Source organism: Tupaia chinensis, unplaced genomic scaffold (assembly GCF_000334495.1).
Source record: "Tupaia chinensis unplaced genomic scaffold, TupChi_1.0 Scaffold000081_1, whole genome shotgun sequence".
Classification (NCBI taxonomy): domain Eukaryota; kingdom Metazoa; phylum Chordata; class Mammalia; order Scandentia; family Tupaiidae; genus Tupaia; species Tupaia belangeri.
Genome location: NW_006159542.1, coordinates 5,356,299 through 5,368,018, shown reverse-complemented (window position 1 = coordinate 5,368,018; position 11,720 = coordinate 5,356,299). Strand labels below are relative to the sequence as shown.

The window sequence follows — 11,720 nt, the reverse complement described above, 5'->3', positions numbered from 1 at the left end:
AAGCCGCTGTTCTAAGGGGAAGGGCAGCAGGCCCAGGTGCGGGGCAGGCAGTCCAGGACACGATGGGGAGGCTCCTGGACACCGCTGAGCACCTCCACACTCCCACCCCTCTATTGATGGGAGCCCAGGTCTGGCCTCAGGGCTTTGTGGGAACACAGTGCTTCTTGGAGGAGTTCAAGTCTTGGATGGGAGGGCAGTGGGGCAGACGTGAGGTCAGGGCCCTGCAGAATACCCCTCTTCCCAGCCCCTGCCCCAGACGGGTACTCACCTTCATCCCGTCGGGCCCCATGGGGCCACTGTCACCCTCGAGGCCTGGCTCTCCCTGGAAAGAGCAGTGGGAGAGACAGGAGCCATTACTGTGAAGAGGCCCCCTGTGCGTTGCCTTCCTCTCCCTGCCCGGGACAGGCCCCAGACCCAGATCTCCAGGTGGAGGGAACCTGGAGGCCCTGCCACACAGCAGGCATGCAGCAGCCAGAGACGTGAATGAATGAGCAGGAGATTAAGGCCCCACCCTCGGCTCTCCAGAAAGGGACCACAGACTGCTCTGTGTAAGGCAGGGGCACTTAGAGTTACAATGAGTTTGGAGGCTTTGGGTCAATTTAGGAAAAAAAAAAAAAATCTCTTGATTACAGGCCTTTTCAGAGCCTTGAAAATGCCATTGTTAATGTATAAGAAGAAACGCCAAGGATACACTGGGTCACAGACATTTTGACTACAGGATGTTCTTTTCCACGTCTGGGAAGCTACCAAGAAGGACTGGGTGAGGCCGTAAGTATGTGGTCTAGATCTGCAGTGGAGCAAACTGAGGCTCAGGAAGGTTACATAAAGCCTTTCTCTGCTCCCTTGCACGCACACACCCTCTAGGCTTTCCAAGAAAAAGAAATTTCCTTCAACTTACCCGCTGCCCAATGAGGCCCTGCTCCCCAGGGGTGCCCAGGGGTCCAAGGTCACCCTAGGAAAAGCCAAATACAAGTCCATGGAGGGTGGGTCGGGCAGCCCCAGCCCTCACCACCTTTCCTACTTCCACCAGCTCTGACCTGGGGTGGGGCAGGGGAGAGCTGGGAAGGTCTTTCTTCCCAAGGACCAAAGAGAAATCGTAAAGCTCCAATCAGAGTGCCTATTTCCAGGAAGCCTGCCCACTGGCTTCTCCTGCGCTGGGGCAGAAGGACCACCACCACCAACCCCAACCCCACCAGCCCCACCATCATCACCATCAGAGCTAATGTTCACATAGCACTTTTCTTTTTTTTTTGGAGAGATTTTCGCTACAGGGCGCGTGCGCTCGCCAGACAGACAGAGACATAGAGACAGAAAGCGAGAAATCACCCCCCAGGGGGGATGGTCACGCCGCAATCCCTTCTCCTCCATTCTCCTCTCGGGATCTTGGGCACGCACGCACACGCGCCCGGCGTGAGTTTTAAGCCACCGGATCCGGGACGCGAACCGCGGTCGACTACGTGGGAGTCCAGCGACATAGCCATTACGCTAACTGCTGGTTCCCCACATAGCACTTTTCTAAGCACCAGTCTTTTTCATTGCCAGAGGGTATGTGTGCTCATTAGAGAGAGACAGAGAGATGAAGGAGAGGGAGAAGGCACCCCTCCGTTAGGTGTGGTCATGCTGCAATCCCTTCTCCTCCATTTCTCCACCCTGTTGGGATTTGGGGCATGTACACACATGCACCAGCAGTTTTGTTTTTTTGTTTGTTTTTTTTTCTTTCGAGTTACCGTGGCCAGGATTCCTCCATACTGTCAACCATGTGGGACCTGGCTCCCTTACCCACTGGACTACGGGGCTGGCCACAAAGTACTTTTTTATATGAACGTGTTTGGCTTTGCACAATAACCCTGCGAGAAATCACCCCCCAGGGGGGCTGGTCACGCCGCAATCCCTTCTCCTCCATTCTCCTCTCGGGATCTTGGGCACGCACGCACACGCGCCCGGCGTGAGTTTTAAGCCACCGGATCCGGGACGCGAACCGCGGTCGACTACGTGGGAGTCCAGCGACATAGCCATTACGCTAACTGCTGGTTCCCCACATAGCACTTTTCTAAGCACCAGTCTTTTTCATTGCCAGAGGGTATGTGTGCTCATTAGAGAGAGACAGAGAGATGAAGGAGAGGGAGAAGGCACCCCTCCGTTAGGTGTGGTCATGCTGCAATCCCTTCTCCTCCATTTCTCCACCCTGTTGGGATTTGGGGCATGTACACACATGCACCAGCAGTTTTGTTTTTTTGTTTGTTTTTTTTTCTTTCGAGTTACCGTGGCCAGGATTCCTCCATACTGTCAACCATGTGGGACCTGGCTCCCTTACCCACTGGACTACGGGGCTGGCCACAAAGTACTTTTTTATATGAACGTGTTTGGCTTTGCACAATAACCCTGCAAACAGTCTTTCAGAGATGGGGAGACAGAGGCACTGGTGGGGTTCAGTAGTTAGCCCATGCTTTAATAGGCTAATAAGAGACAGACTCAGGACCCAAATGTGGGTCATTACACCAGGTGCAGGAGGGCAACTCTACTCTTCTCAGTCTTGCAGAGAAACCCAAGCAAAGAAGACGCCCTAACAGAGCCAAATAAGTGTTGCCCTGCTCCTAAAGCACCCCCAAAGGACCCTTCTCATCCGTGGTTTCTAAGCTATGTTCCCGACTGGTGTCTGGGGATACAAGGAGGCAGAGCTGAGACCCCACCCTGCCCCAGCGGGGACAATCCCACTTCTGTGTGTTTTATACATGAGGTGATTTTCTTTGCTCTTGTTGGAGCAAAGGATTCTGGAGCCAAGCCAAGTCTGACAGTTCCAGGCCTGGTCTGACGCTCTTTCTGAATGGCAGGGAGACTCAGGCCCAAGAGGGGCCGATCGGCCTCAGGTTCCGCAGCCCCGTGGGCACAGCCTCAACAATGACCTCCAGCTGGGCAGCATTGCTCCTCGGCTCCCAGGCCTGCACGGGGAGCGAGGTCCTCCTCCACGGAGGAACGGGAGGGGCGTCTCCTCAGAGCCCAGATATCAATGGGCGCCTGTTTCTGGCCAGGTAATGAGGGCGCCAATGCCGAAATGCAGATGGTATCGCACGGGCCGGGAGGTGCGGCCCAGCGTGGAGGCAGGGGCAGGTGCCAGAGAAAACACTGCCAGGCAGGGGACAGGGTGGGCACTCCAGGCTGACTGGACACCAGCATGGCCATGGCCAGGCCCCACTCCACAACCAGGAGCACAGAGAACCCATTATCCTGGGGATAAGAAAGGCCCGTTTCTCTTCTGTGGGGAGGATGTGGCCGCCAGCTGGGAGCTGATTTCAACAAGTCATTTTTCTCGTCTTTCATCCCAGCTCACCTTCAAACCGGCTTCCCCAGGAAGGCCCAGTTCTCCCACTGCACCTGGCGGCCCCTGCAAGAAAATGCTATTGGTTCCTTCTAGAGAAAGGACTGGACCCTGGTTATGAACAAGGGGATAACTGAGGCCCAGAGAGGGGAGGGGGTGTGCCCAAGGTCACATAGCATGGGAGATACAGAGGTGAAAGCAGGCTGCAGCTTCCCAGAGCCTGGAGCTGGTACTACGGGAAGGATAGTGATTGGGCCAGGCTGGCTGAGCCTCGGGACTACCCAGAGGCAGCTCGAGCCTTCTCCCTCCCCACGAGCGTGGTTTACCACATTAGGAGCCCCTTGGCAAGTGCAGGGAGGAAAATGTCATGATTCACATAATGGCAGGGAAGGAAGCCAACTGACGCTATGCTCAGGGCTGAGCAATCCTGGCCCTTCTCTCTGCAGCCTAGCCAGGGTGATGAGGGCAGGGGGGTCCCCAGTGATCCCCGTTGGCATGCTTGCAGCCCTCGCATAAGCCCAGGGCTCGGTTTTCTCCTCTGGATAAGGCAGGAGTGTCTGGGCCCCTCCAAGCTCCGTGCTGCCTGACCCTCGAGGGGCTGTGTCTATGATCAACATTGCTGGGTGACGTCTCAGCAGTTCAGAGTGGGAGCATCACTGCTTTCAGAGGTGCCACAAAAGCCACCGCCAAGCCCCATGAGGGCCCTGGCACTCCTGCATCCCACCCGCCAGCCCTGGACAAGGAGCCCAGTTCCCTACGCTGTCACCAAGATGGACTTGCCCTCTCTGCCAGGGAATCTACCCTCCCTCTCTCCGGTACATGGGACGTAACCCTCTGCTGGACCAGGACGGGGCATGGCAGAGACCCCTGAGGGGGAGTGCTAGGAGGGCCGAGACCAGCCAGTAGCATCAGCACTCACCTTGGGTCCCATCTCTCCCAGAGGGCCAACTGGCCCCTGCGCTCCCTGAGGGCCCTGGAAGACAGACACAGACGACTGAGTCCTCTCTGGGGGCCAAGGCTTGATCATACAGACTGGAGGGGTGGTTGAGAGTAAGGACCCTGCAGCCTACCCCTGTTCCCTAAGCCTACCGAGGGTCCCAGGGTCTGCAGCTACCCCCTCACCGCTAGCCTCCACCGCATCCCCTCCCATCCAGTTCCTGAAGCCCAGCAGGCCTCCCTGCTCAGACCCCTGTTGGCCCCTGAGCCTCGCTTCCTCGGTTCTCTCCCTGGAACACCCTCCCCGACCCACACCTAGTCTTGGCCAGTCACCGGCCAGTAGGGCCATTCCATGGCCTCAAGTTGTGGGGAAGCAGCTGTGGCCCAAGGGGGTGGAGCTTCCTGTCTCCCCCTGCCCCGTCTGGGGAGTCGTCCTCCTAAACCTGTCCTCTCTGGCAGCACCCTCTCCACAGCTTCCTCACGGGGCCCCACTCCTGGACTGTCCGCCCAGCTCACCCCTCCAGGGGCATCTTCTGAAGGGTGAGCCGAGCAGGTCACCTCCCGTTTCAAGCCTTCAGTGGTGCCTGTTGCCCATGCAGAGCGTGCTCTCCATGGCCACAGGCAGCGGCCTCTGCTGCCTCCATGGCGCTCCTGGGCTCCTGTCCTGCCCTTCCAGCCAGCCTCCACTCTGCAGCTTCCTGGTGGCTCTGAGTTTATTCTCTCCCTCCCTCCCTCAGCGCCCTGGCCTTGTCCCCGTCCCTTGCGCTGTACTGAGCAACGGCAGGTATGTTCTCATTTCACCTCCACAACAGGACAGCCCAGTCGGGACAACTGCCCTGTTTCACCGGCAAGAAAACAAGCTGGAAAGCGAATGAGCCGAGGTTCAAACCCAGAGCTCCCGGCCAGTGGCCCCTCAGGTACTGCCCCTTTCCAAAGCCCCTCCTTGTCTGGTTACCCAGCCACACACCCAGGCGGCCCATCTGAGACCAGCCTGCCAGGGGCAAAGATGCAACAGGGAGAGGACAGGCCCTTACCGGTTCTCCTGGGAGGCCCTTGGTGCCAGGGGGCCCCGAGGGACCAGGGATGCCCTGCAGAGACAAGCAAGGGTGATTTTAGTCCCTTCACGGCCTTCTGTAGCTTGCTTGTCCCCTTGGCAGGCCATGACAGTGTGCAGGGTCCTATCCAGACCCTCTGCCATGTGGCAGACGGGCAGGCTGAGACCCAGAGTGGGGGAGACATGCTGTGGGGGCTTCAGTGCTGGTGCGGGCAGCTAAAACCCTTGGGTTCCACAGGACAGGAACCTGGTTATAGTGGTCATCGTCCTCCCCCAAATGAAAGGAATAGCCACAGCTACTCACAGGAAAGCCTCGCGGGCCTGAGTGGCCGCGCTCTCCAGCCGCACCCTGGAAGACATTTGAGGGTCATTGGAGGCACCTGTCACAAAGCAGGAGTGGGGCGGGGCCAGCTTGGCCTGGGCCGGACATACCTGCTGTCCAGGCTGGCCCGGTCTGCCCTGCGGTCCTGGAGGGCCCTGTGGGAGGTAGAGCACACGACAGTGGGAGAGGGTCCTTGGGAGGACCCTTCACCGAGAAGAAACCCTCCAGCCCACGGAAGGTGAGAAGCACCTGCGAGACCCTTCACGCTGCCGTGGGGTGGGAAAACTAAGGCCCAGCAAGCGGAGTGGCTCACGCGGTCACCAGGTGCTCTGGCCTCTTCCTACTCAGGGTGCCAGAGGGCATCTCAGCTCTCAGAGGTTCTGGGGGTAAAGTTGGGGGTCCCAGGCAAGGAGTGGGAGGGCATGTGTGGTGCCTCTTCCCACCCTTCCCCTCCTGCTTTCTCTTGCTCTGGGCTTGCAGGGTGTAGGGGTGGATGGGGTGAGCTCTCAGCTCTCAGGAAGGTGCCCTACAGTCCTTCTCAGACTCCCTGTCCCTAAGGGGGCCTGGTGCAGAGGAAGGTATGAGCCCTGGTTTCTGGATCCTCACTCAGTGAGGGAGGGGAGGGAGGCAGGCTGTGGGAGTTGGTACCTTCTGGCCCTTGGACCCCTGCTCCCCAGCTGGTCCGTCTGGTCCTCGGGGGCCCTGGAAGAGAAGGAAGAGACTAGTGCAGTGGACAGCAGGGGTCTCCCTTGGGCTGAGAACAGACAGTGGGGCTGCCCAGAGCCGGGGCCCCTTCTCCCACCTCCCATACACTCCCACCTGCAGTAGGTCACCCTTGTGCCGTGTGCCTGCCCAGAAGACTCTGCAGAAGGCATGGCACCAGGGGCTCAGCCAGAGGTTCTAGCATGGACAGGGCTGGAACATGAACAATCCTGTTTAAACAGACCTTGGGGGTTACCCAGCCAACCCATTTTACAGACGTGCAGAGTGAGGGCCAGGGCCCCACGGTCAGGCCAGGAGAGTGGCACTGCTTCCCAGAGCACATGTGGGGCAGAAACAGGTGTGCAGCCCGCAGCCTGGTTTCCTGGGGAGAAACTCACAGGAAGGACCTGGAGAGGGCAGGCATGTGGCCAGATGTGCGGGGCACCCTCTCCAGGTAGATGTACAAGCAGCCTAGACCAGCACCAGGAAGCAGGGGCTCTGGTCGGACCCCTGAGACTGGAGTCTTGGTCTCTGATGGCTGGGAGGCCCTGGCGGGGTGGGGGTGGGGCAGATGGAGTCCACCCCACTACACAGATGGGCACGCCAACACCAGCCAGCAGGAGAGACTTGGCCCAGGTTCCGTAGCACACCAGCAAGTGGTGTCCCCTCCAGGGTCTCACCCAGGCCCCTGAGACACAGAGGGTCCAGGGTCTCCTGCAAAAGACCCATGGAGAACAACATGATGTTTGTTCTCTCATGGGGACAAAGTGTGTACTGTGAAAGAGGCTGGCCCACCCAAGCAATGTCCCCCAGATGAAAGGAGGTAGAGCAGCGTCCCCCAGACCAAAGGGGATGGGGGCAGAATGAGGAATAAGAAAAACAAATGAGGAAAATAATCCCTTAGAAGCTGAATGAGGAGAGCCGGCCAGCGGCATGAAGGTTAAGATGGCTGGATCCTACATGGCCGATGTGGTTCGAGTGCTGGTTCGGACCCAGCGGCTTGAAATGACACCAGGCACATGTGTATGCATGCCCCAAATTCTGAGAGGGGAATGGAGGAGAGGGATTGCAGTGTGGCCATCCCCCAGGGGGTGATTTCTCACTTTCTCTCTCTGTGCCCAACAAGCACGCACACCCCATAGCAAAAACTATAAACATTTTTTTTAATTGAAAAAAAAAAAATAAATGAGGAAAAAATTTCAATTAACCACAGAACCAGAAGGAGTGAAAATTCCACTTATCAGCTACCTGGTGTTTCCAGTGGGGAACTGTCTACGCTGCAGCCTTAAATAGCACCTCAGTCTCGGATCGTGTGGACGCTGTCCCATCACGTGGTAGACAAATGGCCCTGACTCTGGACACAGGCCTGGTGAAGCTATAGCCAGACCGGGCTGGGCACCCCAGGTCATGGGAGCTGGAAGGGAGGCTGAGCCCATGAGGGCAACTGGGCCCCCCTGATAGGCGCTCCGGCCCCTGAACTCCGTCTTCAGCTGAGACATAACTTTCCTAGACAGAGAGCTCTGGGAGGGGAGGCTCAGAGGCTTTGAGAGCTTGGCCCAATCACATGGCACCATTTGCCCCAGGAATCGAAGCCCTTCTGGGAGAAAGAATACGTGACCTCACAACAGCAGCAGAGCAGTGACAGTGAGAGTCACATGCTTGCTTAACAGACAAGGACATGGGCCCAGGGCAGAGGTGATCTTGCCTCTGGTCACACAGCGAGTACGGGAGGGGCCGGAATTTGAACCCAAGTCACCTGGAAGGGCGTTTTCTTTCGCCACTATCCCTGTTTATCAAAAAGGGAGTGAGCTGCTTGTCGGGGGTGTGCAGGTCAGGGCCTGGAGGGTGCTTCCAGGAGACTGCACACCTGGATGTTGGAGAAGAGCATGTCTAAAAGCCCTCTCTTCTGAGAGAACCCGCTACCCAGGGGAGCCCCAGAGAGGTCGGGGAGAAGCTGGGGGAGAGGGAACCAACCCTGTGTGGAGGAAGGAGGAGGCAGTGAGGTCTCCACTCCACCGTGCAGGGAGAGGAATGAGGGCAGTCACACACCCCAGCCTTTCTCTGGGCCACTCTGCAGCTGGTCTGTGGGTCCCCAGTCCTGCCCCCTCGCTAGAGAAAGCCTGGTTTCTGGGAGAGCCACATGGCCGCTCTCTTTTCTCTGCTCCCCAAGGAAGACGTTTACAGTCATGGCTAAGGCTGTCCTCTAGCCGGGCCTGGTGACAGAAAATCCGGCCAACTGGAGCTCGTGTGAAAAGGGATGAATCAGAAGGGCTAGCACTGCCGCCCCATGGGGCGCTTACGTCATCACGCTCGTTACGTGATGAGCACCCGCGGCCACCCGGCCCCGCCGTCCCACGGGTCGGTTCTGCTGCTGACCCGTTTTATGAGGAAGAGCCAGGGGTTCCGAGAGGGGAAGTCAGTAGCTGAGGTCCATGTGGAAGAGCTGGGGTTCTGGCTAGGTCTACTGAGCTCTGCCCCCACCCCTGGGAGCGGAGTCTGGCAGAGGCTTCTGAATCTCAGAACCATCGCAGCACCCTCGGAAGGCACCGAGCGTGTGAGAAAGTCTCGGTGAGGTGAAGATACTGGCCTGAGGTCCCCCAGCTGGTAAGTGGGGAGGCTGAGGCTTGCCTCTATGCCTGTCTAACCCCAGAGCTCCCCAGACCTTTGCCAGCAGCCCCACCAAGCACGGGGGACAGGGGCCTTCATGGCTCCAGGCCTCAACCTTCAGTGCTCATTCTGCCAGGACAGTGGTGGCCTGGGCAGCAGGGCCCATCCTGATGGGCAGGAAAGCAGGCAGGGCCTGGAGGGCCTCCAAACCCATTCTGCCCAGCACACTGGGGAAACTGAGGCCCAGAGACAGCAAGGCCTTCTAAGGGCACTGGACAAAGCAGAAGCAAAGCAAGACGTGCCCAGATTTGAGCTCTTTCACACCATCAAGAAACAGGCCCCCTCGTTACCCCATATAGGCAGCGGCCTGGTAGACAGAGGACCCAGGGGCCAGTCCCACAGGTTTTGCATTTCCTGCCAGTCCAGCAGGCAGAAGGGCTCTTTCCTAGTGCTCCCCTCCTGGCCCAGGGGACTTTGATGTGGTCAAGAGAGCAGGGTGGGGGAGAGGGGGGACCCAAAGCCGGAGATGCATTCTTCAAACCACTTCTGGGAAGGCGGCAAAGCCCAGTGAGTTGAGGGGGGGCCTGAGCTTCATGTCTGGGACAGGGTAAGGGGCCTGGACCAAGGCAGCTCACCACTCAGCTACTAGGGTCTGGCCTTCTGGGCCAGGAGGGAGTGGGTGTGGGATCAGGGGGGATCCCTGCTGCCCTTGGGGCCTTGGCACACTTGAAGACACCCAGAGAACATGGGCATGGGGAGACCCCAGCCACCAGAAGAGTGCCTTAATCTCCCCTCTCCCAGGCCGGCTGTTCAGGCCATCTGGTTCGGGGGAAATTGTAAAACCTCTTGAAGTCCAGCCAAGTGGAGAGTAAGAATCCCAGATCCCCCATATGGAGTCTGATGTCAGGCCCGGGCTGCCTGCTCTACCTGGGCCATCTTATTCCCCCCTTGTGACTGTGTGGCCTGACCCCTGTCCACCAGTTGGCCCCAAAGGAGGCCACTCCATCAACCCTCCCTGAGTGAGCGAAAGTAAGGCTAAATTCAGTATGCACTTAGCCAGACTCCCTGGGTTCAAACCTCAGCTCTGCCACTTCCTGGCTGAGCAACCTGAGACAAATGACCTACCTTCTCTGTGCCTCTGTTTCTCTACCTGTAAAATGGGAATAGGAATAGCACCGACCTGCCAGGGGAGTGCGGAGGACTCAGGGAGTTACTGTGTGTGGTAGTGTCTGGCACGCAGGTATCACCCGTGACTACTCTGCCAGCCGTTGTTGAAACCTCCTGTGGCTTCCTACTATCCTTGGTGCAGAGCTGTGGCTTTGAGGCCTTGCCCAGCTTGGTGCTGCTAAGGGTTGGCTCCACCCCCTCCTGGTCCCTCTGTTGCCCCCTGGATCCCTAGACATGCCACTCTTCCTCTTATCTTAGGGCTTTCCCTTGTCAGTCTCTCTACCCGGAACTGGCATAGGTTCAAACATCGCCCTCTCCTAAAGTCCCTGCCCAGGTGAGGTGCCTCCTCTGGCACTTGCACCACCCAGGTGCTGAGGACTCCGTCCCATCCAGCAGGGGTCTCCAACCCCCAACCCCAGGGCCACGGACGATGGCCTGTTAGAAACAGGGTCTCATAGCAGGTGAGCGGTGGAGATGTTTCCAGTCACTCCCCAACGCTCGATTACTGCCTGAGCTCTGCCCCTGTCAGATCGGCGAGGCACCAGAGTCTCATAGGAGCGCCAACCCTATTGGCAACTGATGCAGGGGATCCAGACGGCGTGCTCAGAAACCATCTTCCCACGCCCCCGTTTGTGGAAAAATTATCTTCCACAAAACCAGTTCTTGGTGCCAAACAGGCTGGAGACCACTGCTGCTCCCTCTGTGTCTGTGGAGCTGTCCGACCTGCTGACTGGGCCATGAAGCCCACAGGACAAGTGGTGGCCTGCTCCCTGCAGTATCTGCAGAGCCTCCAAGAGGCTGGCCCCTTGGAGCACTAAGCAAAGGTGGTCGAATAAATGAATGAAGAAATGGCCGAACAAAGTCCTGGTACCGAGAGCCCATCTGTGTTCACTGGATGGTCAGGCCTGGGGCTCACCAGTGGGTTGGAAAGGTGTCTGGGTGCCCCACGCCCAGAGCCAGGCCCAGGGTGAGCCTGGAGCCTGGTCTGGTGCTATGAACATCCCAGATCGCAGAGCTGGGCAGGTGTGAGGACCAGAGGTGGCCTCAGCAGGTGGCCATGCTCCGAGGGTGCACACCCATCAGCGTTGGCCCCCAGTGGCTGGGCTCCACTTACCCGGCGTCCCTTTGCTCCCCTCATGCCTGGTGCACCTCGAGATCCTGGAGGACCCTGTGGGGAGGAGAAAGAGTTTAGAAAAGCCCTTTCTAGGGGGTGAGAGTCACACTGGGGCCAGGAGCACAGGGGCAGAGCTTGAAGGCTCCTCAGTCCCCCAGCCAGGTGCTGCCCGGCCCCAGCAGCCTCTGTCGAAGGACTGTGCAGCCACCCGCTGGGTGGGAGACACATCTGACAAGCCCTGGGCTCCACCTGGGAATCCAGGTAATGGGACAAGTCTCCCTGGGTCAGACTTTACCTAAAGGTCAGGTTCTTTACCTCAAAATCAGCAAGAAGCTATGATGACATTTCTGACGAAATGTCTCCCCCAATTCTCATTACCTTTTATTATTATGATCATTTTTAAAGAATTGTTTTTGATTAAAGTTTATTCATTCCTTTCTTTTAATTTGAACAGAGAAAGACAGAGAGAGAGAGAAGTGAGAAAGCAAGCCGCCAGGTCCAG

General features: G+C 58.0%; 1 protein-coding gene across 1 annotated transcript in view; it reads right to left on the bottom strand.

Annotated features, from left to right (window-relative positions):
- COL27A1 (collagen type XXVII alpha 1 chain) overlaps window positions 1-11,720 on the bottom strand; it is a 191,819-nt gene that overhangs the window by 48,968 nt on the left and 131,131 nt on the right. The window contains exons 35-42 of the mRNA XM_027769364.1: window positions 6,277-6,330; window positions 5,739-5,783; window positions 5,611-5,655; window positions 5,287-5,340; window positions 4,236-4,289; window positions 3,329-3,382; window positions 899-952; window positions 269-322 (exon numbers count right to left, since the gene is read on the bottom strand). Coding sequence (XP_027625165.1) covers window positions 269-322; window positions 899-952; window positions 3,329-3,382; window positions 4,236-4,289; window positions 5,287-5,340; window positions 5,611-5,655; window positions 5,739-5,783; window positions 6,277-6,330 — 414 coding nt within the window. The remainder of the gene's footprint in view (window positions 1-268; window positions 323-898; window positions 953-3,328; window positions 3,383-4,235; window positions 4,290-5,286; window positions 5,341-5,610; window positions 5,656-5,738; window positions 5,784-6,276; window positions 6,331-11,720) is intronic.